Source organism: Aphis gossypii, chromosome 2 (genome assembly GCF_020184175.1).
Source record: "Aphis gossypii isolate Hap1 chromosome 2, ASM2018417v2, whole genome shotgun sequence".
Lineage (NCBI taxonomy): Eukaryota > Metazoa > Arthropoda > Insecta > Hemiptera > Aphididae > Aphis > Aphis gossypii.
In genome coordinates this window covers 75,437,385-75,460,415 of record NC_065531.1, presented here as the reverse complement: position 1 = coordinate 75,460,415, position 23,031 = coordinate 75,437,385, and the positions used below count along the sequence as shown (strand labels likewise).

Sequence of the window (23,031 nt, the reverse complement as noted above, 5' to 3'; positions counted from 1 at the left end):
GTAACTCCAGTAATTTTATTATTTTTAAGTATATCACGTTATTGACATTGAGCTAACCCGATATTGATTTTTGATTTTTTGTTTTTCATGTAAGTTTTTCTTTTAATATTAAATTATATAGTAATTATTATTTTATGTATGTTAATAATATATAAACGCTATTATAATTTTAAAACAGTGATTTGTTATTTTTCAGAAATATCGTCATAAATTATCAAAATACATTACTTTAAGATTCTTTCAAATTTATTCAACGATTTTACAAAAACATATTATAATAATCGTGGACCAAAAGATGTATATAGTTAAAAATATCAGGAAATCGTCCGTCATTTTCTCATTACTGTTTGATAATAATGTTGCAGGCGTAAATATATATATATAACTTCTTCCTTACCACCAATTTATTAACCTCTGAATACCTTCCATCTCTTCCTCCAGTTGGGAGGTTATTGTATTACTGTGGCAGGAATAGTAGAAGATTATTTTTTGAATTGACACCAACGACTATTTCAACCGCAGTAGTTGATTTGTATTACACACACGACCACCTGTCCGCTCCGTAAAATACAATCATAAACAATTAAATAATTTTAAAACACTTTTGTCACATACATACATACTTTTCATTTAGACGTCAATTTTTAAAAATTATAATTTTTATTTGTTTTATTTTTTTAAATTTAGTTTTGTAGTAATATTATTAAGTGGATTTAATGGCACTTAAGAATTTATTGAATTAATCTAGAATATTCAAAATCAAACTATATAATGGTGAGTACAGTTACATTAAAAATAATTTTTAGAAACATACGTTAAATAGTTTTAATTTAATATTTTTTTTAAGCATAAAAATGTACAATTATTGTTATTAACTAGTTTTCAACATTTTATGGAACGTATAAATAAATATAGAACTTATATTACTTAAATGATGTTTTCAAATGTGCATACTGTAGAAAAACTCAAAAAAAATTTTTGTTAAGTTATTTATATATGATTAAAAACCTTAAAATTTACAATAATTCAATAGTCCATTATGAATTTAAACATAAAATAAGATACACATGTTTCGATATATTTATATGTTTTAAAGTATTATTATACCAATAATAATACAATTATACATTAATGGATCATTTAAGAACATAGTAATATTTTTAAAACAAAGTTGGTGATATTTTAAGGTAAAATAAAAGAATGTATAATATGTTGTTTTATATTTTAAATATCAAATTGATGTTGAATCTTGTGAATAAAACTTTAACAGTTTTAAATTTAAAATAAAATATTTCTTCAATTTTCCAAACGTTATTACAAACATTTACAATTATTATAAGTCCCCTTTATTTCTGGTTTCCTATTTTGCCCTTTAAAGGGTTTTTATAATAAAAATAGCTTCTATATCCTGATATATTTGTATAAATTAGCATCAATTTTAAATATAACTAATATAAATCAACGCATTTTAAATTTAAATCGATAAAATCTTTTTAATGCGCCAATTTAAATTCATTCTTGAAAATCATACATAACTCTTGCACTAGTTCAAAGGTGATTTAAAATCACTTGCATTAAGCACAGTACCCTTTAAATATTAATATATATTTTATAATTTTGTTTATTATCATGCTCATTGTGTTCAGTATCTATCAATTCAGTATGTTCGTTGTTATTAAACACAATTCGTTAAATTGTAATTTGGAAACGTTGGCTTATTTTATTGAAATATTGTCTTTAAATTGAGTAAATATGGAAAAAATACATAGAATCAGAAAATTAAATGATTTAGGTATATGTTATATTATTATTTAAATTACAAGTAGTTTGTTTAATGTTTTTACCATGCGTTTTATCTCGTATAAAATGCATGTTTTTTTGCAAAAATAAAAATAAAATAAAAACGTCTAGTTGAATTTATAAGAAGGTAATACCATAGAGTACTATTTATTTTACACTAAATAAGGGATAACAAAATCACAAAACACACAAAAACTGATAAACCAAGAAAAGTACTTAAAAAAAAAAAAAAAAAACATAAAAGTATAAAATAACCTGAAAAATAAACACTTTCAAAATATGATGGTGCGTTACTCTACTGGCTTTTTATTTGATGGTTAATTTGATTGCGACAGTTAAGTAAATGTGTATATCGAGTTTAAAAGTTCAGTTTTTTCAATATAATATATAAAGTACTAATGCATTACTTATAGATTCTGTGATAGTTCTTTAATTCTAAGTGTTATATTTTTTTATTCTGAACATATGAAATACTCACTTTGATTACTAAACAGTAATGAAACGAGTACCTACCATAAAACCAAGCGTTATAATTAAATGTCTAATAATACAAAGGTACCAAGTATTATATATATATATATAAATATAATAAAATTTGTATGTTTCTATAGCAGTTTAAAATAATATTTAAAATTAACAAAAAATCTGTAATTAATAATATTTATAATTAATTTTATATAGAAATTAAAGTGTTAAATGATACGATACTGATTTGATAAATTCCTCTATTAAGTGCTGAGGTTCACTAAGCTGATCTCATAGTCAATGCAGTAAAATACACAGACAATATTTAAATTGGAAATAAAGAGTTATTTTTAATTACTTCTCGATTTTAAGAACCAATCAGTTTTTTTCACATTTGTCATTTTATCTATCTAATACTGAAAATTAATTATATCTAATTAAAAGTTCCAAATGAGTAAAAAGCTAGGGCGCGAATAAAAGTCCAATAAACTTTATCGAATTTCTAAACAATTTATACATAATATGTACTTTAAATAGTTAAAACTTGAAAAATTAATTGGTTATTTAAGTGTTATTCCTATAATTTCAAATGAAAAATTATCACTGATCTATATATTAGTTGATTTATTTATTTTTTTAGTTCGTTTAAAATGTATTACTGTTAACAAGTCATTATGTATTTAAATATTTTAAAATTGATTTTATTTTACTGTGCACACAGAGTATGAGAAATGCACATTCTTATCAAATTAGTTATATTAGTTATTAGTTATACAAATATATTAAATTATATTGTTACATATTATATTACATTATTATAGGAATATGTAAGAAAATATAAGTTAATTTTTTCTTAGAAATTCTAAATCAATTATAGAAATTTAAATAAACTTAACTGTACTCTCCAATCGGTTTTATATGTTTATTTGAACTTAAACATAAATATATGATTTGTCTTAGGCATATATAAATCAAATACATTGTTATGCTTTTAACTGGTTTTTTTTTTTAACATACAAAACTTTTGAACATGAGTACAATCAAAGAACAAACTAAAATCTAAGCTCATTATTTAAACTACATTTTATTGAATCATATAAATAATAAGGTGGTTGATGGTTAAATTAATTAAGTCACATCATATAAAATGTTTATTGTTAGTTTCCTAACTTAGTTACACACTTACACGTGTTTATAATAAATTTTAACATATTGAAAAAAATATCCATTTGAATGTTTTTATTATAATATTTACTTCATAATAATTTATTATTGATGTGTATTTTTTTCATCGATCATCATTGTATATCTATATAATACAAACGCACTATACATTTTACTTTGTCATAGTATTTTTTATGTATTGCACTTGAAATAAATATACGAAAAATAATTAACTAATTGAATACTATTTTTTAATGTAAAAAATATTTCAACATTATTAGTGAGTTATTACATGAACAAAAACACATGATAATTCATTTGGTGTTTAATTTTTCAGTAACTCAGTTATTTTAAAATGAACAAATAACAACCAACTGTGATTATTTTTAATGTAATTTTTTTTTTCGAACAATATTTTACAGAGTTTGCAACAATAAAAAGTATACTATGTATACTTATCTAAAAAAATAAATATTTTTATTGTTTCTTTAGATAAAAAAAAGTCTAAAAAATAAAAAAAAACATCGTTATATTCAATATGTAGTTACAACGATTCCGACCCTCATGTATGACCGAGTTTTATAAAAACGGAGAAGCACCATTAAAAAAAAAAAATTATATATTATATTGAAAGATTGTTATTTTTATTTGCCTTATATAATGGGAAAGTGCCTATTGTTATCGGACGGTCATGTTCGTGAAAATTTAATATTTTTTTTTGTCCCCCAGTCGTGTGGCTTGTACAATACGCTATAGGTTAACCAATATTATTTATTTACTATACATTCACAAATATACAGATCCCATTGATTTATATATTTTTGATTTTAAAAATGGGCCAATATATAGTCACTAGTTAATGATAAAGTTGAACATGATCACTGATCAGCGGTATTGAATGTCAAGGCGTAATATGTTTTTGTAGATCGTCGAAAATTAAAAAAAAAAAATAATATATAAAAGTTATTTAAAACTGTTATATTAAACTGTTAAACGTAGAAAAATATAATTTACAAAGAATCGTAAAAATATGAGTATAAACTATAAATCTGTAATATTATTTTGTACCTATATTAAAAATTCATTAAATCTATGTCGCTGATTAATAATAAATAAAAAATATCTTATGTTATTAGTTTAACAACACAACAGTCAGCTAAACTCTGATGCAAGTAAAGAAAAAAAGGAAAAAAAAAGATTTTATTTATAAAATAAACTAATAAAGTAGGTAAACAGTTTATTAATATAAATATTAAACGTATTATTGGTAGTCGGTACAAAAAAAGCGAGAAAACGCAAATTTTAGTCTCGATAAAACCACAGAATTCCGGTAACCGGTAATCCATTTTTGGAAACGTGTTAGCTATTATTTATTCTTTCGGCAGCGTGGTTATTAGAAAACAAACGTTCTTTGGACCGTGTGTCAACGCCGTAATCATACGGCGGAACATGTTAAAAATTCGTTAATATCGTTCGGTGATTAATTAAACGGTTATTATTGTTGTACTCGCGATAACAATAGTCGGACGATTTTCGAACCTTACGGACTGTGTCAGCAGCGTTCATGAAATCGCATGAAAAACTACCGTTGCAATATTATTGTGTACAGCGTATAGATATAATATGTATCGTAAGACGGCGTTCGGCTGCAATAAATAATAATAATAACACTATTATTACTATTGACAATTATTTGGATGTATACACTATACAGCGTTATAATTTACGATGTAAATAATAACTGTTGAAAAGTGCAACAGTTTTCACTTTCTGCTCGACGTTAGCGAGCCATACCTTCGGGTAAATAATATCGTATTCACTTAGAATAATAATTATTCGTGTGTACCGCACGACGAGTGTTGTTCGAGTTCGCAAGTCGGCGGCGTTCGACGACAGTCTAGTAAAGAAACATATAATAGCAATAATAATATTATAATATATTGTTATTATTTTTTTAATAGTCGATTCTCGTGATGCCAAAGAATGATGTTTGTTTTTCGCAGGCTTGAAAACCACCGGCGAACACGAGGACCGACCCCTGGCTGGCCGTTCACCATGAACGTCGTGAAAATATTGGCAATCGTAGTGGTGACGTCCGTCGTCACTCTCCTGTGCATTCGTTCGGGTCAAGCGATGTCCAAGACCCCGGTAACTGTTTACAACAAGACCGGCGAGAAACCGGTACCCCGAGACCAAGGCAAATTTCCGTCGGTGAGCTTGACTTCCAAAACCGTCACGCCAAAAGCGACGGAACGGCCGGTAGACGAACAGCGGAAAGAAGGGCGACCGATTATCGCTGTGGTAACTCCGGAGCCGAACCGAAATGAAAGATTAGACACCGAAAACCAAACGACGACGACAACAACAACAACAACAACAGCAACAACGACCACTGCTACCATTTCCACCATCACTGCTGAACCCTTGCAGTTAGCCACTAGTAGGTCTTTGAACGGAGACAATCGTATCCCCGTACTCGGACCTATGGTGACCGGTAGAAAAACGTCACCGTTAGTAGTCCGAGGAAAATTGATAAGACAAATAGTGCGCCCGTCCAACCACCAGAGCAGTAACGGCGCGACCATCGTGCGCGAAAAAGACGACGATGACGGTAACGAGACCGACATTATTGTCGACGCCGATGTGTATCACGTGAACAATAGGTACGAAATTTACTCCGAGTGTTATTTATTAAGTACGAAATTACCTTTACCGACACGATTACAAAATATTAGAACGCTTCAACGCCCCGTTTGAAAATCTTTTTCATAATATATTACGCACGATATTATTTTTTAATTTATTGAACGCGATTAATAATTACTAGTCATGAACAGCTGTAGATAATATTATTTAACAATTGATTATTACGTGCCGTTATCGTAGATCATATATTATGAATATTATCATCCGCGGAATTCAAGCGGGGGGTTGATGCGTTATCGTTTTGCGAAAATCTTATCCTTCGTCCTGTTTTAAGTGTTTGTGAATCGAAAGGATACACTATTTAACATAACACGCATTGTTTTTATTTACAGACAATTAATGAGCGGCATTAACGATTACTCGGCCGTCGACACGGACATATCGGTGGCAGAAGAAGACGGCTCGGCGGGCTATCAAGATTCGTACGACGCGAGCTACAACAAAGGCAACGACGGGACCGGATGGAGCCCGTCCGGAAGTTACGGCGTTGGCGGAGGCGGCGTGTCGACCATCGACCGGCCGCCGTACGGCTTGGCGGCGCCGTATCCGTATCCGGCCGGCCTGATGATGCCGCCGGGCTACAAGCAAGTGTCGTACATAAGCAACCTGCCGCCGTACGGCCACCGTCCAGCCGCTGGACAGTACAACACGAACGGCAACTTCCATCAACAGGTGCAGATGATCTACGACAAGATCGACTGGCACAAGGTGGGCATAATGGCCCTGGTCAAGATCGGGCTGGCCAAGCTCAAGGCGTTCGGGTTCCTCAAGATCTTGTTCCTGCTCGTGTTCAAGCTCAAGATGTTCCTGATCGCCATGTTCTTCAAGTTCCTGTTGATCACCAAGCTGATGAAACTGCTCAAGCTGTTCATGATACCACTCATCCTGTTGACGGTGGGGCCGCTGCTCCTGTCCCTGTTCTCGGCCCCGATGCTCGTCGGAGGCCTGTTGACCATCCCGGCGCGCATACTCGATTTTCTGACCGGGCCGATTTTCGTACCGGCGTCGTCCACCGCGGCCACCAAAGTGTTGACGGAGCCCACCGCGCTACCGGGCACGGCGGTCGGCAAAAACGGCGCCTTGTCGCCGTCTTACAAGCCCGACGACTCACCGGTAAGCGACCATCACCGGCGGTTGGACATGTTCGACCCAGCTCTGACCGTATTCCGGAAGGTGTTGGACTCGGAAAAGTGCGTGGAAAGAATTGCGTGTCGGATGGCTGTGGTGGAAAAGGCCGGTTTACTTCCTCTTTGGATTAATTGGTAATAAATCAAAAGAATTTCGACAATGTATTATAGTTTAATTAAACATACCTATTTCTATTATTTAAACTCGTGGAAGCAGGAGGGGGGGGGGTTAGTCGTTGGAAAATTCGATATGGTTAAATTTGCCAATTTATTAACTATAATTTATAACTACTCTTAAATACTAGATTATACGTCGGGGAGAGTATTGTCTTTGTATTGCATAGATTGACGGCGATGACAAATAATAGAGTTGGGGTCATTATTATCGATAAACCTATATACGATTTAGATTAATCATATACGTTGTGTTCATAAATATTATTTTGGTTATTGCATTAACAATAATAAAGTATTGAACAATTTTGGTATTTTTTTTCTAGTTCACATTACACTTGTTTTTTATGTTTCTAGTACGAATAAAATTTCGCTGACCATAAGTCATAATCTACATATGATCGTCGACATTAAATCTATTGTGCGTGGGTTACGATGAATTGGAAATTTTCAAATACAAATCATGATATTAATCTAATAATCTATTATTATTATTATTATTATTATTATTTTATATGATTAAATTAACACATAATACAATATTTTTATTTCAGGATGCTTTATCGAGTATCAAAGATAATTCCGAATGAAAAACTAGGAACCTATCTCAAAGCGTATTCCGATGTAAGTAATGTGATTCATAACAAGTCGGATTATCCATCAAATTATTGGACAAAATGGTGCTCAGAACATTACGACTGCAATATTACTAACACTGCTAATACGGTTACAAATGTGATAGACGCAGTACAATGATAATACTTATTATTAGTATTCGGCGTACTATTTTCGTGTATTTTATTTAATAATTTACTTATAACATTAACTTCTAAAAGCTTATTTTACACATTGATGTTTTGTACATATTTTTATTTACATAAAATATTTCCCTGCGAAATATATTTATTCCTATTAGATTTAATTTGTAATTATATTGTAGAATTATGTATTTAAATAAAATTGGCATTATTATGTAATTACTCAATAAATGATTAATACAAAAAATCTATATGATAAGAATTCTCAATATTAGTTATTTCTTATGGTAAAATTTTAATAGTAGTGTTCTCTTATAATAACCTAAGTTTCAACCATTTTCGTTCAGTATGCTTTATGTTGTTACAGCAATTAATAGAACAATACTGAACGAAAATGGTTGAAACTTGGCTTATTAGGCTGGCCGCACACCAGAGAAATTATAAAAACAAAACTATAATTGCATGAAACCGTCCAACAGATTTTTTATAGGGAACACACACCGAGTTTCATGCAACTATTTCTATTTTTATCTTACGAAATCGGAAATTGATAACACGAAATTTGTCATTCTGATTTTATTGTTTCAGTTTCTTTAACATTTCATAAGGTTGTTACCATTTTTACTGAGTATGCTCTTGATTTATTGTTTATTAACTTATGTTAGTACTTATCCATTCAATTTATTATTCAATTACATAGGTATTTAAAATAGGTACTAGTACTAGTTTTACTTATATTATAATTTTCATCGTATTTCAATAAACTAAGTATGTAAGTACATATATTTACCAATAGTAACTGACTTAATATTGCTGCTTAAGGAATAATAATCTACATATACATCGATATAATACGAAGTAATTAAGATAATTACTATACTAATAAAAAAAATGTTGCTAACACATCTTTTCATAATTGTATTAATTTATTTCATAATAAATAACCATCTAATAAAGTAGAGTGAGTAGACTGTAAACAATGTACATATGAATATTGAATATATATTATGTATATTGATGTACTCCGAAAATTTTGTAGGAAATATAACGTGTATAAAAAGGTTGAAAACCAATAGTTCAAAATCTACTCATGGCTAAAAATTCATAAAAACTATGGTTTATATCTAAAAGCATTATTATGCTTTACCTAATAATTTCTTTAATTATGCTTTATAATTCCTCAAATGTGCTTATAGTGGAAAACATCTAGTAGCATAGTGTTTTGTGTTTCTGATATCATCTTTTTGAGTAGTAAGAATGAATAAACTATCAATTTTAAGAGTGGTTTCTATTATAAAATGGGATCTAATTAGTGTATTTTTGAAATGGTTAATCATTTAATTTAAATTTAACAGTACTGTCACGTTATAGTAACTTGGTTAATGACATTGTATAACAGTGCAGTTACCATTTTTTTTTTTTTAACTTTATAATATATATTATTTTTTTTTACCTAGTTTAATTATAATTTTACATAATAATAAAACAAAAAAAAAACGACAAATATTTCGTTTCATTATTTTTGTTATACAACTGTTATTCGAGATAAATCCCTTAAGATTTTGGTAAAAAGTAAAGCTGTTATTTCACAAATGTTGTATCATCTATCTCCATTAAAAATTTGGTTTCATTTACACAAAGAGGCTGTAGCCTTTGGGTTATTTCTTCTTTCTCGCACTCTAAAAGGATTTGGAATAAAAATTTCGTGATTACACAACAAATAAAAGTTCTTTGACAAGGGAATAACTTTTAAGATAATCATGGAATGTTAAAGTTATGTAAAAAGTGTATTATTGCCGCATTATAAAACAGCTACATTTTAAACTATCCACTTGTTTTATCCAAATAAAAATCTAGAAAAACATTATCACATTAATCAATGGTATGGTTCAATTTAAAAAAAAATGTGATAGTTAAATTATTATTAATATATTAACATAAATAAAATCTTTCTTACAAACATAATAAATGGATTATTTAAATTTTACTACCTATATTTTATTTAAACTATTAGGATAACTGGGTATTTGTAATATGTTTAGCACTCTAAATTAACAACATTAAATAGTAAATAGCATGTTTAAAAACAAATATTACTTTATGTACCTATATAAATAAAATATTAAATAATAATTAATAAATATAATAATTCATAAATTAATAAAAAAAAGTAACTGCTAGAGTCAAGCTTAAAAAATGTGTTTGGATAGACTACTGGTATGTCAAAAGAATATACAGTTTGGAATAGACGATGATAAGTATTGTAATTTGTAACAATAATATTATTACATCAATTTTAAAATAAAACATCGTACCTATTAATTATTGGTTATTCACCATAGTATACTACTTAAATCTTACGTCTTAATATTATATTTGATTAATGAGTAGGTATGTGTTATAACATGGCATATATATATACTATGCATGTAGTATTATATAATAATATTACGGACAACATCACCATTTATTTTAATTTACTGATGTTGGTATATCATAGCGACATCTATCGAATGAATTGTTTAAAATAATTTATCACACAAAAAATAATTTATAGATTAATAATTCATAAAATAAATAACAGTTCTGTGATATTAATGTAGTTTTAACAAATATACAGAATAAAAATAGAAATAAAATATATCTAATTATACATGCATATTGCATAATATACTGAGACAAGTGATTCATTAAGCATGTTCATCTACTTTTTTCTTTTCGATAAGGAATTTATTCAATTTCCGATTTTTGAAATTCGTTATAAGTATGCATACGTATGCATAAGCACTATTTTCATAATCTGTGGTGCTAAAATTTTTCTTTTAAATTAGAATATTACTATTTAGATAAATTTTTTTGAAAACGTTATAATGTATCTAAACCTAAATTTAAGCTATTAGTATTTCAATTATTGAACATTTTGTACTAAGTGTATTAATCCGATAATCCATTATAATTAGTTTAAGTGGTATATGAGTTAATGATGATTTCAAAATTATCATAGATTTATAATCTGTGCACAATTATAAGTAGTTGCTGAATTTAATAGTATATATATTTCTTTTACTATTTATATTTTTAAATTCCAAACCATCAATAAGCTCTATAAATTATCTGTAGGACTTGATAAATAATAGGAAAATGTTAAATTAAGTAAACACTAATCATTTAAATTCCAATTTAGATACATTAAATGTTCTAAAAAATACGTAAACAGTAATAACTTACTTCAAAAAATAATTAATCTCTTATGAAAAAAAAAAAAAAAACTGAATCGTCAATTAACACTATAAATTATAATAAAAATTCAATTAAATTTAATATATATATATATTTAAATATATGTAAAAATTCCAAAAATAACAAGTTAATTTTTAAATTATTAATTAACAAAAAGAGGTTGATTATCCAATTACCATATCCATCATGTGTAAATACAGGTGCATAAAATAAAATAAGTGAATTTTTGTAAAACATGATGTATATGGTTTGGCAAAAACATAAAATCTATTAATATTTAAACTTGTCTAAATAATCATACAAAAATACATTTGTCATAATATGGAAAAGTTTATTCACGAGAACATTTAACATTAATGTGAAAATGACCAGTCGACATCAATGATGAGTAACAACTAAAATAACATAAACAATGGTATTTCATTATTTGAAATTTATTTTTATTTTTATTTGAACATAATAATATTATTACAGTAGATAAAACGGTCATTACCAACAACTGTTATAAACTATGTTTAAATAAGCCGTTATGAATAATTTATTGAATATTAATAATACAATTATTATATAATAATGTATTAAAACATATTTTGTTACACTGTAAAATGATTACTCGTTAGTTATGGTAAAAATAATAGCTTTAAATAATACTTGAGTGGTATATTATTGGAAAACACACACACTCACACACAAAAATACTTCTACTATTTCAATCCGGCTAATGAAATATATAATATCTCATTTTTATGTTTCTATCAATTCGTTTGACATTAAGAATCGCAATGGCAGGAGGACCAGGATAAAATATTTAAAATCAATCTTATCATGTGAGTAAACATTTAAAATTATTAATTAATTTATGATTAACTGATAACCTATACTTATAAATAAATAAAATTTAATGACGTTTTAATAATTTGGATGCTATACAACACAATCGTTTGTTTATTTATATAAGGTAGGCATAGAACATTAATATTAATAGGAAAATTATTTATCTTAAATACCACAAAAATTTAAAATCTTGTTAACTTATCTTATTGTTAAATCTTAAATAAGTAATTATAATTTTGTAGCCCGTTAAAATTCTTAATATGATTCAAACTTTGTCTAAATTGTTATTTGATATTAGGTTTAACGGTGTTCAAAACTTAGACGTTTTTAATGATTATTTTGATTCTAAAAAAACTTGTACAATCGCCACTTTAAAATGAGAATTTTGTTAAATGCTTTCTTATTGCACGCTAAATTTGTTGTGTGAATTGCCTACCTCGATCTATCATTCTTCAGGCACTACGTTTATCAGTCAGTAAGTTAGTCACGTTATATTATAGCCATTAAGCTTGGCGTGCCCGTAAGACTATTAATTTATTTAAAAAAAAAAATGATATTTATAAAGGAAAGTGTACTTTAATAATAATTAAAGCAGAGACGAACCTATTTGAGTTATGGAATTTAAATTTTGAAAATAGACTAATATTATAATATAACCATACACTAAGAAAGAATTTCTCAAAAATTTTATTTTAAACGGTTAAAATCTTATTTAATTAAAAAATTTATTTTTACGGCAAACGTTATACTCCTTATAACTATTTAAATACTTAAGTTTTAGAACTTTACCTAACCGAGTACTTGCGCTAGAAAAAGAAATCATGGAAATCGGTCCATATAATGTGTGTTATAAAAAAAATGATATAATATATACAATTTTAAATCGTTGATTTGGAAGTCATCACTAGATGTAGGTACCAATTAATACAAATAATAAAATATAATAAATACAATTATTTAAAATCGTTGATTTGCAAATTTGAAGCAAACTTTCTTTAAGTATTCAATTCACGTAAGCTTCTCGGCTCTCGCATTAATGTACTCAGTCATACAATATTCCAAGTATTTGTTATTTTTTTCTTGTTTGCTAGTAAGTTCCCTAGTATTAATAATTCGAAATTTTATAGTTTAATATCTCTGAATGCTGTTTAAAGTCCCCATAAAATAAAATATACTAGGATGTATAATTTGCTTAACTTCCAATATGTAAAATGTAAATATAATACCATCTTATTATATATTATACTATAGACTATAGAGTGCACTATGTAGGTACATTTATATTTTATATTATCTAATTTATATTTTGTACCAATTATTAAAAACTAAAAATGAACTGTACACAAACGGAAACCAATTCGGCTCAACCTAATAAAATACCTTACTTAACCGGAACCAATTCGGTTACTCCCGTCGGTACAGTAGAATTTCAGATATAACTATCATAAGAAATCGCCTCACGTTTTAAAAATATATAAAGATGATTTTATCTTTTAACCATAATGAAGCAATGATATTATGGTTTGTATAATGGAAATGATAAACGCGACAATGATTGAGTACTGGTGACATGATGATTTGTTATTACAAAATCATAGTACAATATTGTGTTTTTTTTTCACAGGACCGAAAACGATCGAGAGCCACAATCTGTAAGTGTCACAGGCACTGACACCGTAAATATATCGACAATCTCGACAATAATTATCGTTGTTTTCATGACCGTGATATTCCTATGCACATACTATACATCTAGTTGGTCAGCGGTCGAGATTAAAGAGTCTACAATCGTTAAACTTCGCACGAATCACTTCGGCAACGATGGAAACAGCATTTATGCAAAATCGACTACAACCGATGTCGATCTGGGCAAGTCGGAAACGTCTGCGAGTCTTCACAAACAGCGAATTGTACCGATCGAGGCCGTATCAGACTTAGTTAGTGACCAACGATCATCGACATTTCGCTTAGCAAAACACTCCTGGATTAGCGATTCGGAATACGAGAGCCGTGTTTGGTCACCAGTAGTGTGGAGTAAGTTGACTGCCCATAAGACAGATCCACACTTTGAGGAGAATAACCAAGAAGAAGTAACCAACCGTCCAGTAGAGCTATGGGATATCAACAGGTTAATAGTATTATTTATATATTGCAAGAGATTTGTATAATTTTCCACTGTGAATAAATGATTAATACTGTATGTTCTAAGCTATTGCTTATATTTCTCGTTGAATTCTTTGACAGTCGATCAAATCGCCACAATCGCTGGAACACGAACTCTAACGAATGGGCTGGGCATCACACTTCGTATGACTTGACTTATGGTTTAGACCACAATGATGCACTCAAACATGCTGATGCTAATACGATCGGTGAAATAGGATTTGGACCACATTATTCATCTGATAATGGAGCTTACTATGGATCAATGGCGGAGAGCCCCTTGACTACACATTATCAACCACCTCTGAGAACACTTCCAATTTATCCAGTCCTGAGTTCTCAAATAAAACAATCAATACTAAAAAATAAAAAATTTGATTGGCATACTGTCGGATTGTTGACACTCGTTAAAGTCGGATTGATCAAACTGAAATTATTTGGAATTCTAAAGATTTTATTCTTTCTTCTATTCAAGTTTAAATTGTTTTTAATGGCATTATTCATAAAATTTCATTTAGTTTTGAAATTGTCGAAAGTTTTTAAAACATTTTTCGTTTTACTATTATTTCCAATACTTACGACTCTTATTTTGACAATAATTTTGAGTGCTGCAATGTATTTGGTTCCAGAACAGTCGCTCAATATGATGCCTGAAAGTCCTGCTGCGCCATCCCCCATATCAAATTTACTGAGTAGCTTATTATCAAATCTACCTGGTATACCAGCTCGACCAGGTTCGACAAAGAGTGTTACAAGTGATAAATTGACAAATATTCCAAAAAGTATACTGGCTAGTAGATCTAATACTTTTAGATTCAATGATAGAAGTTTTTCGAATAAACGTTATGCAGATCCTTTGGCAACGGTCAATCCTATCTTGAATATTTTTTAAAAGTTATACAATTTAAAACAATATATGCAAAGAATAGTTTTTTAAATATCTGTTGTTGAGAATGCAGTATTATGCCAAACGAGATTAATAAGTACCTAATAACCTAATACAGATTTTTATATAACATTCTTCGTATAGACATTATATTTTTTATTATTTTTTACGGGTATAGATTTGTATAGGCACCTCCCTAAATGGTAATACCAAAATATAATGGAATTAAATTAAAATTGATCATAAATACTTATATCCAGAAGTTTTTATCATTTATTAATATAATATATGTCAGTAGTTGCTTAGTATTTTTAGTAAGTCACCATTTGAACATAATTAATTCAAATAGACTTTCTTCCTAAATTTTAAGTATCTATATATATTCATTATCTATCCTATAGTAGTTGGTTGAAATTGCTAGTCATCCGAAAACATATTGCTCAGGACGTTAAAACTACGTTGTGCATTGATACTAATGTAATGAAATAATAGGCATAAAACAATAAACAGTTATTATTTTAAAACATTATTTTTATATTATTCTAATATTATGAATACAATTATTTTTGTATTTAATGTGTGTACTACTATTTTGTAATCAGATATATAAATAAATTATTGATTTACATAATGTATGATGTACCTATATGACATATGTATATATACTAATTTATCTTTTATATTTTAACCAATAAAAATAATACATCCAATGTGACGTCTTAATTGTATGTTATTATAATATTCGATTTTTGTCTAAAACTCAAAAAACAAGATCTTCTGAAAAAAATAGTTTTATTATTTTAATGAATTGTACTTTTCATTGCCGATTGTTATATTATTTAAATGTTGAAGAAGCATATTTTGTTTTATTAATATCATGAGTACAATATAACGGATATAAATTGAACAGAAACTAGAATATTATAATATTTTGTTAGCTATAAAAGCTTCATATTATACTATTTAAATAGGAATATAGGAAACAATATTATTATTATGTATAATACACATAAGTATATTTTAGTATTGAATATTAAAATCAAGGATGAATCTAATTAGAAATTTAATTTCAGTGAAAAATCGAATTGATACAAAAAAAATATATTGCCATTGATATTACTGAAATAAATAAATACCATCAATATACAATGTATAGCGATGTTTAATGTGAATCTGAAATTCATCAGCTAGGAAAATTTGGAATCAACTCTTATTTTATCTGATAATTTATAAATTTATCTTGGTTCATTGTTTAAATAAAACGTATAGTTTTCTAAAATTTGATTTTAATTATTAGTTTAGAATTTGAGTTTGATATTTATTTAACAGACTGAAATTTGTTCTCCAATGATATGTTATTACAAATAACACGTCATGATATATGCAGTGAAAATGTTTAAGTTACATTTGTATATTAAATTTTTATTTTTTTGTCTAAATAATTTTGTATTGTTATATCAATGAAAATTTTTTATGAAATAATATTGCGATTTACACTTACAGTATAAAAGAAAATGAAAATTTGTAATGTAAAATAGCATTGTTTCATATTCATTTATCACTAAAAACTTCATATTTTTTGTATTTATTTTTTTAATTAAGTTATGATTTACTACTAGATAATACAATTAAATATAATATTGAACATTTATAAATCTCAGTGTTTTTAAACTTAAAGCTTGATTAAAAAATCAAAATTCAAAATCATGCAATTATTGCTTCGGAATTATAACAAATTTATCATGTCCCTAACCTAACTACTGGTGTTAGTTTTGATATGATCGAACAAAGTTGGTGGGTTACCTGAATTTGGCCCACCTAATTAAAAAAAATGTATAACTTCTACAAAAATTATTTGCTAATTTTTGCAATAAATTTGCTAATATTTGTTAACTATTTGCTAACTTTTGATATTGGTTTGGATCGTATCGTGTTAAGTGGGCGGGTCAAGTTCATGGATGTAAATTTATCACAGTTATTTAATAAGCAAAAAGCTGTTTAAAAAAAAAAATAACAGTCGATATTTTCCAGGTGTTGTTGATTTAAAATTGGCCTGATATTTTTTTCAGGGATTTTCATAAATTCACCTACATAAGATATTTATATTCCATATCATGGATATATTTGTATTACTGTAGATAAAACAAGTATCAATGGTTAGAAATAATAATGATATAATTTAGGTAATTTAAAATAAATGTTTGTACGGATGTCTAAAATAACTAGTAACAGTGTACAATTATTTTTTTATTAGATATGGAATTAAAAATACAAGTAATAATTTACACTTATTAGGTTCTAGTGGGGATAATAAAATACAAGCTAATATCCGTGTACTATAACGAATCAGGAATACAATATAGGTACATTCGGAGTGAGTAGAATTCAAAGACTAGTTCTGAAATTCTATCATTGCATATTAACTTAGATGTGATTGTTTAGACTGTGATACGATGATTCGTATAATAATATTTTGACCAGGTACTAATCATATTTTTCAATGATGTGAGTATGCATTTCAATTAAAATTTAAATAGTTAAAGTGATTATTTGAATTATAAGTTTTATACTTATTTTTGATTTTATAATTTATATTGTACGTGGTAAAAAATTATTTTTTTGAATAATATGTCAAAAAAAAAAAAGTAGGCACTATTTAAATTATTATTAATACTATTATTTTATCGAATGAAAATTTTAACATAACCTTGCAATGATTATTAAACAATTTTTAAATAATATTCAAAAATATTTTTCCAACACATGGTTTGCCAAAACTAAAAATTAAAAATACTAAAATGAGTTGTTTGTCCAATAATGTCGAAGACAACTTTACCAGCTAAGAATATATTTTTATAATAATAAGAGAAAATTTTATTAGTCCAATTTAAATTTGGATTTTTGTTTTAACAATACCCATCTAAAATTGATACTAAAAAAAATCTAAATAACATAAACTTAATGCAATATATTATATCTTAACAGTTAACTATAATAATTTAATATTAGGTTTATGTTATGAAAATAATTTTATAAATTACAATTCATTCTGTATGCTATTTTGAATTGTGTGTAAAATAAATACAAGTATATAGTGAAAAATAGTAATTTATTTAATATTTTAAACATATAATTAAAAAACTTATGATTTTTACAGGTCTGAAAACAATGAAGAAATACGATCCACCGTCATCAAGTTTAGCCAAAAAATTTTAGTGATCGTTATAGTCACTGTGGGCGTAACAATCTTGTTTATTCGATCCAGTCAAACAATAGCCATTACGTCAGAGTTGAAAAAAACAGTTTATAACACGATTGGTGCAGAATGGGTGGAAAACAAAAGCAAAAATCATTTAGTATTGAACGGCATAAATATAAACGACCAAGAAATGACTCAATCAGTGACCAAAGAACAAACACTAAATAGAAATGTCCACTCCACAAAAGAGTTTCCGTTTAGAAAAACGGATGACTACTTACCAAATTTATATTGGAAAAAATTAAATCGTTCCACTAATAACAATGAGGTCGATAAAAATATACCAATCTATAAAACAGAAGACAACAAAACAAACGTAACTATGAACAATGAAATGTATCAGATGGACACAAGGTATGATTTTTGTTAAAGCTTTATTTGTCAGTTTGTATTCCGATTTATTTTAATTTCAAACAGTACAAAAAAGTAATATTGTTATATAAAATAAAAATAAATTGTATATTAAATGTTTATAATAAATACATAAATATATATGGAATTAATACTTAAATAGTATAATATTAAAATATTAAAAAATAAATAATTTTTGAAATGAAAAACAGAACTATATACTAAAAATTGATTTACCAACAAATATTTTAGATATACAATGAAAACTTATTTTGATGATGTTTTCACCACAAATTTATTGTAGATCTTTTCAATAACCTATTTAGATCGAGGCAGGTAATTTACACAGTACATTCGTATCACAAATTTAGTGTGCAATAAGAAAGCATTTCACAAAATAACATAGTTATAAATCATGTACTAAATATTGGTGAAAAAATAAATATGTTAAACTAAAGTAATTAATACATTTGACTACAACTAGCTGATATTTAGTACAATTTGAAAGTTGAGCAATATTATAAAATAATGTATTTATTTATTTATTTATTTATTTAGTTTTGGTATTTTAATAGAAGTAATTATTGCTATTTCAATACTGTTTATAAAACAATATCAAATCCATTAAAAAAAAAAAAAAAAAACAATAAATAATTTATTTGTATTTATAATTAGGTCAAACTCCTTAAACCGTGAATATTCTACAATCAATTTAAATACACCGACGACTGAAGAAAACGATTTAAACAATGATTACAATGTGAACGATTCATTTTATGACTCCGGAAGTTATAAATATAAAGAAATTAAAATTCCTGTGGATAAAATAAAACCTATTGCAAGTGGGCAGTCAGAACACATAAATATTTTGAAAGATTTATCGCCGTCAGGAATTCATAGTTATACTCTTAGACCACATTCAAATTATGATTTTAAAGGACGATATCCTACAGGCCAAACTCTTTATTACAGACCATCAACCGCAATACTAATCAAAAATCATCAACCATCAAAATATGTATCTGATGAAGAGTATTATAAGTTAAAACTTCAACAGCCTACTCATAGAAAAATCAGTTATAAAAATGATAGTGTATGGTCACTTATTAAACTAGGGTTTATCAAACTAAAGATGATTGGTTTTTTACAAACGATATTTCTTTTATGTTTCAAGGTGAAATTATTTATTATAGCAATGTTTATTAAATTCTTATTATCAATGCAACTTATGAAATTTTTCAAAATAGTTATGTTACCTCTAATAATTCTATCGACATTATCAGTATTTTCATTAATGCTTAGTCGTTCAAACAACATACACACCTCTGCTGTATCTTTCACACAACCAAGTCTGCTTGATAATATTTTATTACCTAGTTTATTTAATAATTTAGAAGATTCAAGTTTAATGGAAAGTAGCAGCTCCTCGGGTGGCAGTTCTTCGGGAGGTAGTAGTTCCTCGGGAGGTAGTAGTTCCTCGGGAGGTAGTAGTTCCTCGGGAGGTAGTAGTTCCTCAGTAGAAAGTGGTTTTTCTTTTTTCACTATCTCAGAAATACCTCCAGATGTCCTAGAACTTTTTCAGAATGTACCACGTGATTCAAATGATAACATACTTCCAGATTTGTCACCAGATAATATTATTCAAAGTAAAACAATGACTTCCTATTTTACTTCAAAAGACCATGACTCAAATATATCCAATAGACAGCATCATAAGTCCATTAAGTCATTTAATCCTGCTTTGACAATTTTTCGAAACATATTGAATTCAGAAAAAATTGTTGAAAGAATAGCTTGTCGACTTGCTGTTGCTGAAAAGGCTGATATTATTCCACTGTGGATTCAATTATGGTAAACAGAGTGTCTTATTTTAATGTATATAATTAACATAATTTAATTAATATAATTAATTAACGTTAATTTTCGTAAAATTTGAAAAATAAAAAATTTTTGTATTAACTGTTCATACTTAAATTGAAAGATAATATTTTATCGTTTTACTATACACATTATGTTAATTAATATAAATGAATATAATATCCAATATATTCAACCACAAGTATGATGTATTATAATTATTATTATTATTTTATCTTATATATTTTATTAATTTTTTTAGGATATTAAATAGTGTATCAAAATTAATTCCTGAAGAAAAATCTGAATTATATTTTAAAACATATAATTTTGTAAAAAATACATTTTATACTAACAAGTCATTGGTTCCAGAAAATTTGTCAGAATGGTGCTTAGAAAATTACGGATGAGTCCATGATAATACTACGAAGAGATCTACTAAAATAATTGTTGTTTTATATTATTAATAAGTCATTTATATTAACAAAATTAAAAATTAATTACCTATGTTTTGTAATATAATATACATGTATAGCTTGTATATAATATATATATTATAAAGAAGGAAAATATTACTGAATGACCATAGATGTTATATTGTTTCTGAAATATATTTACTATACTATTTAAACTCTAATTATTTTTAATTATTTTTTTTTTTTTATAAGAATTTTAATTTAATAATGTGTAATTTTCATTTCAAATAACTGAAAATAATCTCTTGTACGATATTATTTTTATAAATAATTTTCATTATGATAACAAATTTAATGGCAAGTTATCTGGTTTGAGCACGTTAGATAATCTTTTAGATTTTTTTTTTATTTATAATTAACAAATATCTTGCATTGAAAAAACAGAAAATTATATACACACGTTAAATGTATATTTTATTAATAGCTAAAAATAAAAAATAATATTGTAATAAAATTAGGTTTAAAATACGGTTTGAAATTACTTTTATAACTCGCTAATTATTCATCAACGCAAAATACAAATACCATCTTTTCTTTCTCTCTAGTCTCTTTTACTAACAAGCTTATAATTTTCATTAACTATTAAATTGCATACTGCACTATACTAGGTTATGTAATGGGTTTGTCTTATATTCCGTATTGTAAAATAAAAAAAAAAAATGCTTAATAAAAGCTCAATGTCAAACTTTCTAGAAATCAACAGGTTTGTATTTACAATTATTTTTATAGAATATGATTGATTTATATAAATAAAAAATAAAAAAATTATACCTACTCTAACAAAAATAATATGTCAGTAAAATCTGTAAAATCTGAAATATTGTTAAAAATAGAGTAACAAATCATCAAGTATTACAAAGTATATTATGTAATAAATACTTATCAAAAAATACTTATCAAAAAATAGCAAAATAAGGAAATTAAAAACAAAAGATTTTATAAAAATGTATCTTAAACAACTTATAATCTTTAATAATAATTAAAATATTCTAGTATAGGTACATAATTTATGCACATGTGTAAACGTACTTATTCAACCTTCTAAAACAATTTTAAAAAAACTTTCGAATTTTCTTTAATTTTGAGTGTACACGTTACCTATTGATTAGATCACTGTCATAAGTTGTCAAATTTTAATTAAACGCAATTCATCATTGTGAATCAAAATACGAAAAATATAATAATAAATAATATTTTAAATTTTGATGAAAAATTTGAAAATTTTCTCATGTATCTTTAGTTTTTATATTTACAAAATTCTATTTAAAATGTAAAATGATCCAAATAAGTTACAATATTCGGTAGAAATACAAGTTGCAGTTTTATAAAATGCAATCAAGATTCTCAACGGGATATCACCAATAATATAATAATATAGCAGTGATAAAAATATTGATTTACCAAATGTTTTTGTTGGCTGTTGGCCAAAATGGATACACATATCAACTGTTTTAATATCACACATAAAATAAACCAACAATAATTAAAATTTTCATTCCGTGTATCCATGCACAATGATCTTGTTTATAAATACTGCTTCTGAAGATGCACCTATGTAAATAACTGTACAAAAGGGAATACTATTTGTAAGGGAAAGTGTTTTTTTTTTTTTTTAATAGTAAGTAATTTTTGTTATAATATATCACTAAATAAAACTGATAACTGACTAAAACTGAATTCCTAAAAGAAATAAGCATTACAATTGTCATAATGTATTAATTAAATATATTTATTATTTTAGCGACAGGTAAAGTCTAGTATATCCGTCTAG

At 26.7% G+C, this 23,031-nt stretch overlaps 3 protein-coding genes across 3 annotated transcripts; all 3 read left to right on the top strand.

Annotated features, from left to right (window-relative positions):
- Positions 1 to 562: 562 nt before the first annotated feature.
- Positions 563 to 8,395, top strand: LOC114120510 (uncharacterized). The gene is made up of 4 exons (XM_027982430.2): positions 563 to 774; positions 5,433 to 6,092; positions 6,468 to 7,397; positions 7,991 to 8,395. Exons 2-4 carry the CDS (start codon positions 5,485 to 5,487, stop codon positions 8,190 to 8,192), a joined length of 1,740 nt encoding a protein of 579 aa, XP_027838231.2. The 5' UTR covers positions 563 to 774; positions 5,433 to 5,484; the 3' UTR covers positions 8,193 to 8,395.
- Positions 8,396 to 12,073: 3,678 nt separating this feature from the next.
- LOC126550149 (uncharacterized) lies at positions 12,074 to 15,753 on the top strand. The gene is made up of 3 exons (XM_050201158.1): positions 12,074 to 12,261; positions 13,893 to 14,396; positions 14,513 to 15,753. Coding segments are annotated over exons 1-3 (1,317 nt in total). The 5' UTR covers positions 12,074 to 12,259; the 3' UTR covers positions 15,324 to 15,753.
- Positions 15,754 to 18,445: 2,692 nt separating this feature from the next.
- Positions 18,446 to 21,283, top strand: LOC126549860 (uncharacterized). Its single transcript, XM_050200249.1, has 3 exons — positions 18,446 to 18,930; positions 19,603 to 20,778; positions 21,047 to 21,283. Exons 1-3 carry the CDS (start codon positions 18,707 to 18,709, stop codon positions 21,192 to 21,194), a joined length of 1,548 nt encoding a protein of 515 aa, XP_050056206.1. The 5' UTR covers positions 18,446 to 18,706; the 3' UTR covers positions 21,195 to 21,283.
- Positions 21,284 to 23,031: the final 1,748 nt, after the last annotated feature.

Bases quoted from the DNA above. Each gene is read 5' to 3' on its own strand.
- LOC114120510 (XM_027982430.2), top strand. From the start codon at position 5,485: ATGAACGTCGTGAAAATATTGGCAATCGTAGTGGTGACGTCCGTCGTC. The intron at 6,093-6,467 runs GTACGAAATTTA...TTTTATTTACAG, and splicing joins GTGTATCACGTGAACAATAG to ACAATTAATGAGCGGCATTA. The intron at 7,398-7,990 runs GTAATAAATCAA...TTTTTATTTCAG, and splicing joins CTTCCTCTTTGGATTAATTG to GATGCTTTATCGAGTATCAA.
- LOC126550149 (XM_050201158.1), top strand. The intron at 14,397-14,512 runs GTTAATAGTATT...ATTCTTTGACAG, and splicing joins GAGCTATGGGATATCAACAG to TCGATCAAATCGCCACAATC.
- LOC126549860 (XM_050200249.1), top strand. From the start codon at position 18,707: ATGACTCAATCAGTGACCAAAGAACAAACACTAAATAGAAATGTCCAC. The intron at 18,931-19,602 runs GTATGATTTTTG...ATTTATAATTAG, and splicing joins ATGTATCAGATGGACACAAG to GTCAAACTCCTTAAACCGTG. The intron at 20,779-21,046 runs GTAAACAGAGTG...TAATTTTTTTAG, and splicing joins CCACTGTGGATTCAATTATG to GATATTAAATAGTGTATCAA.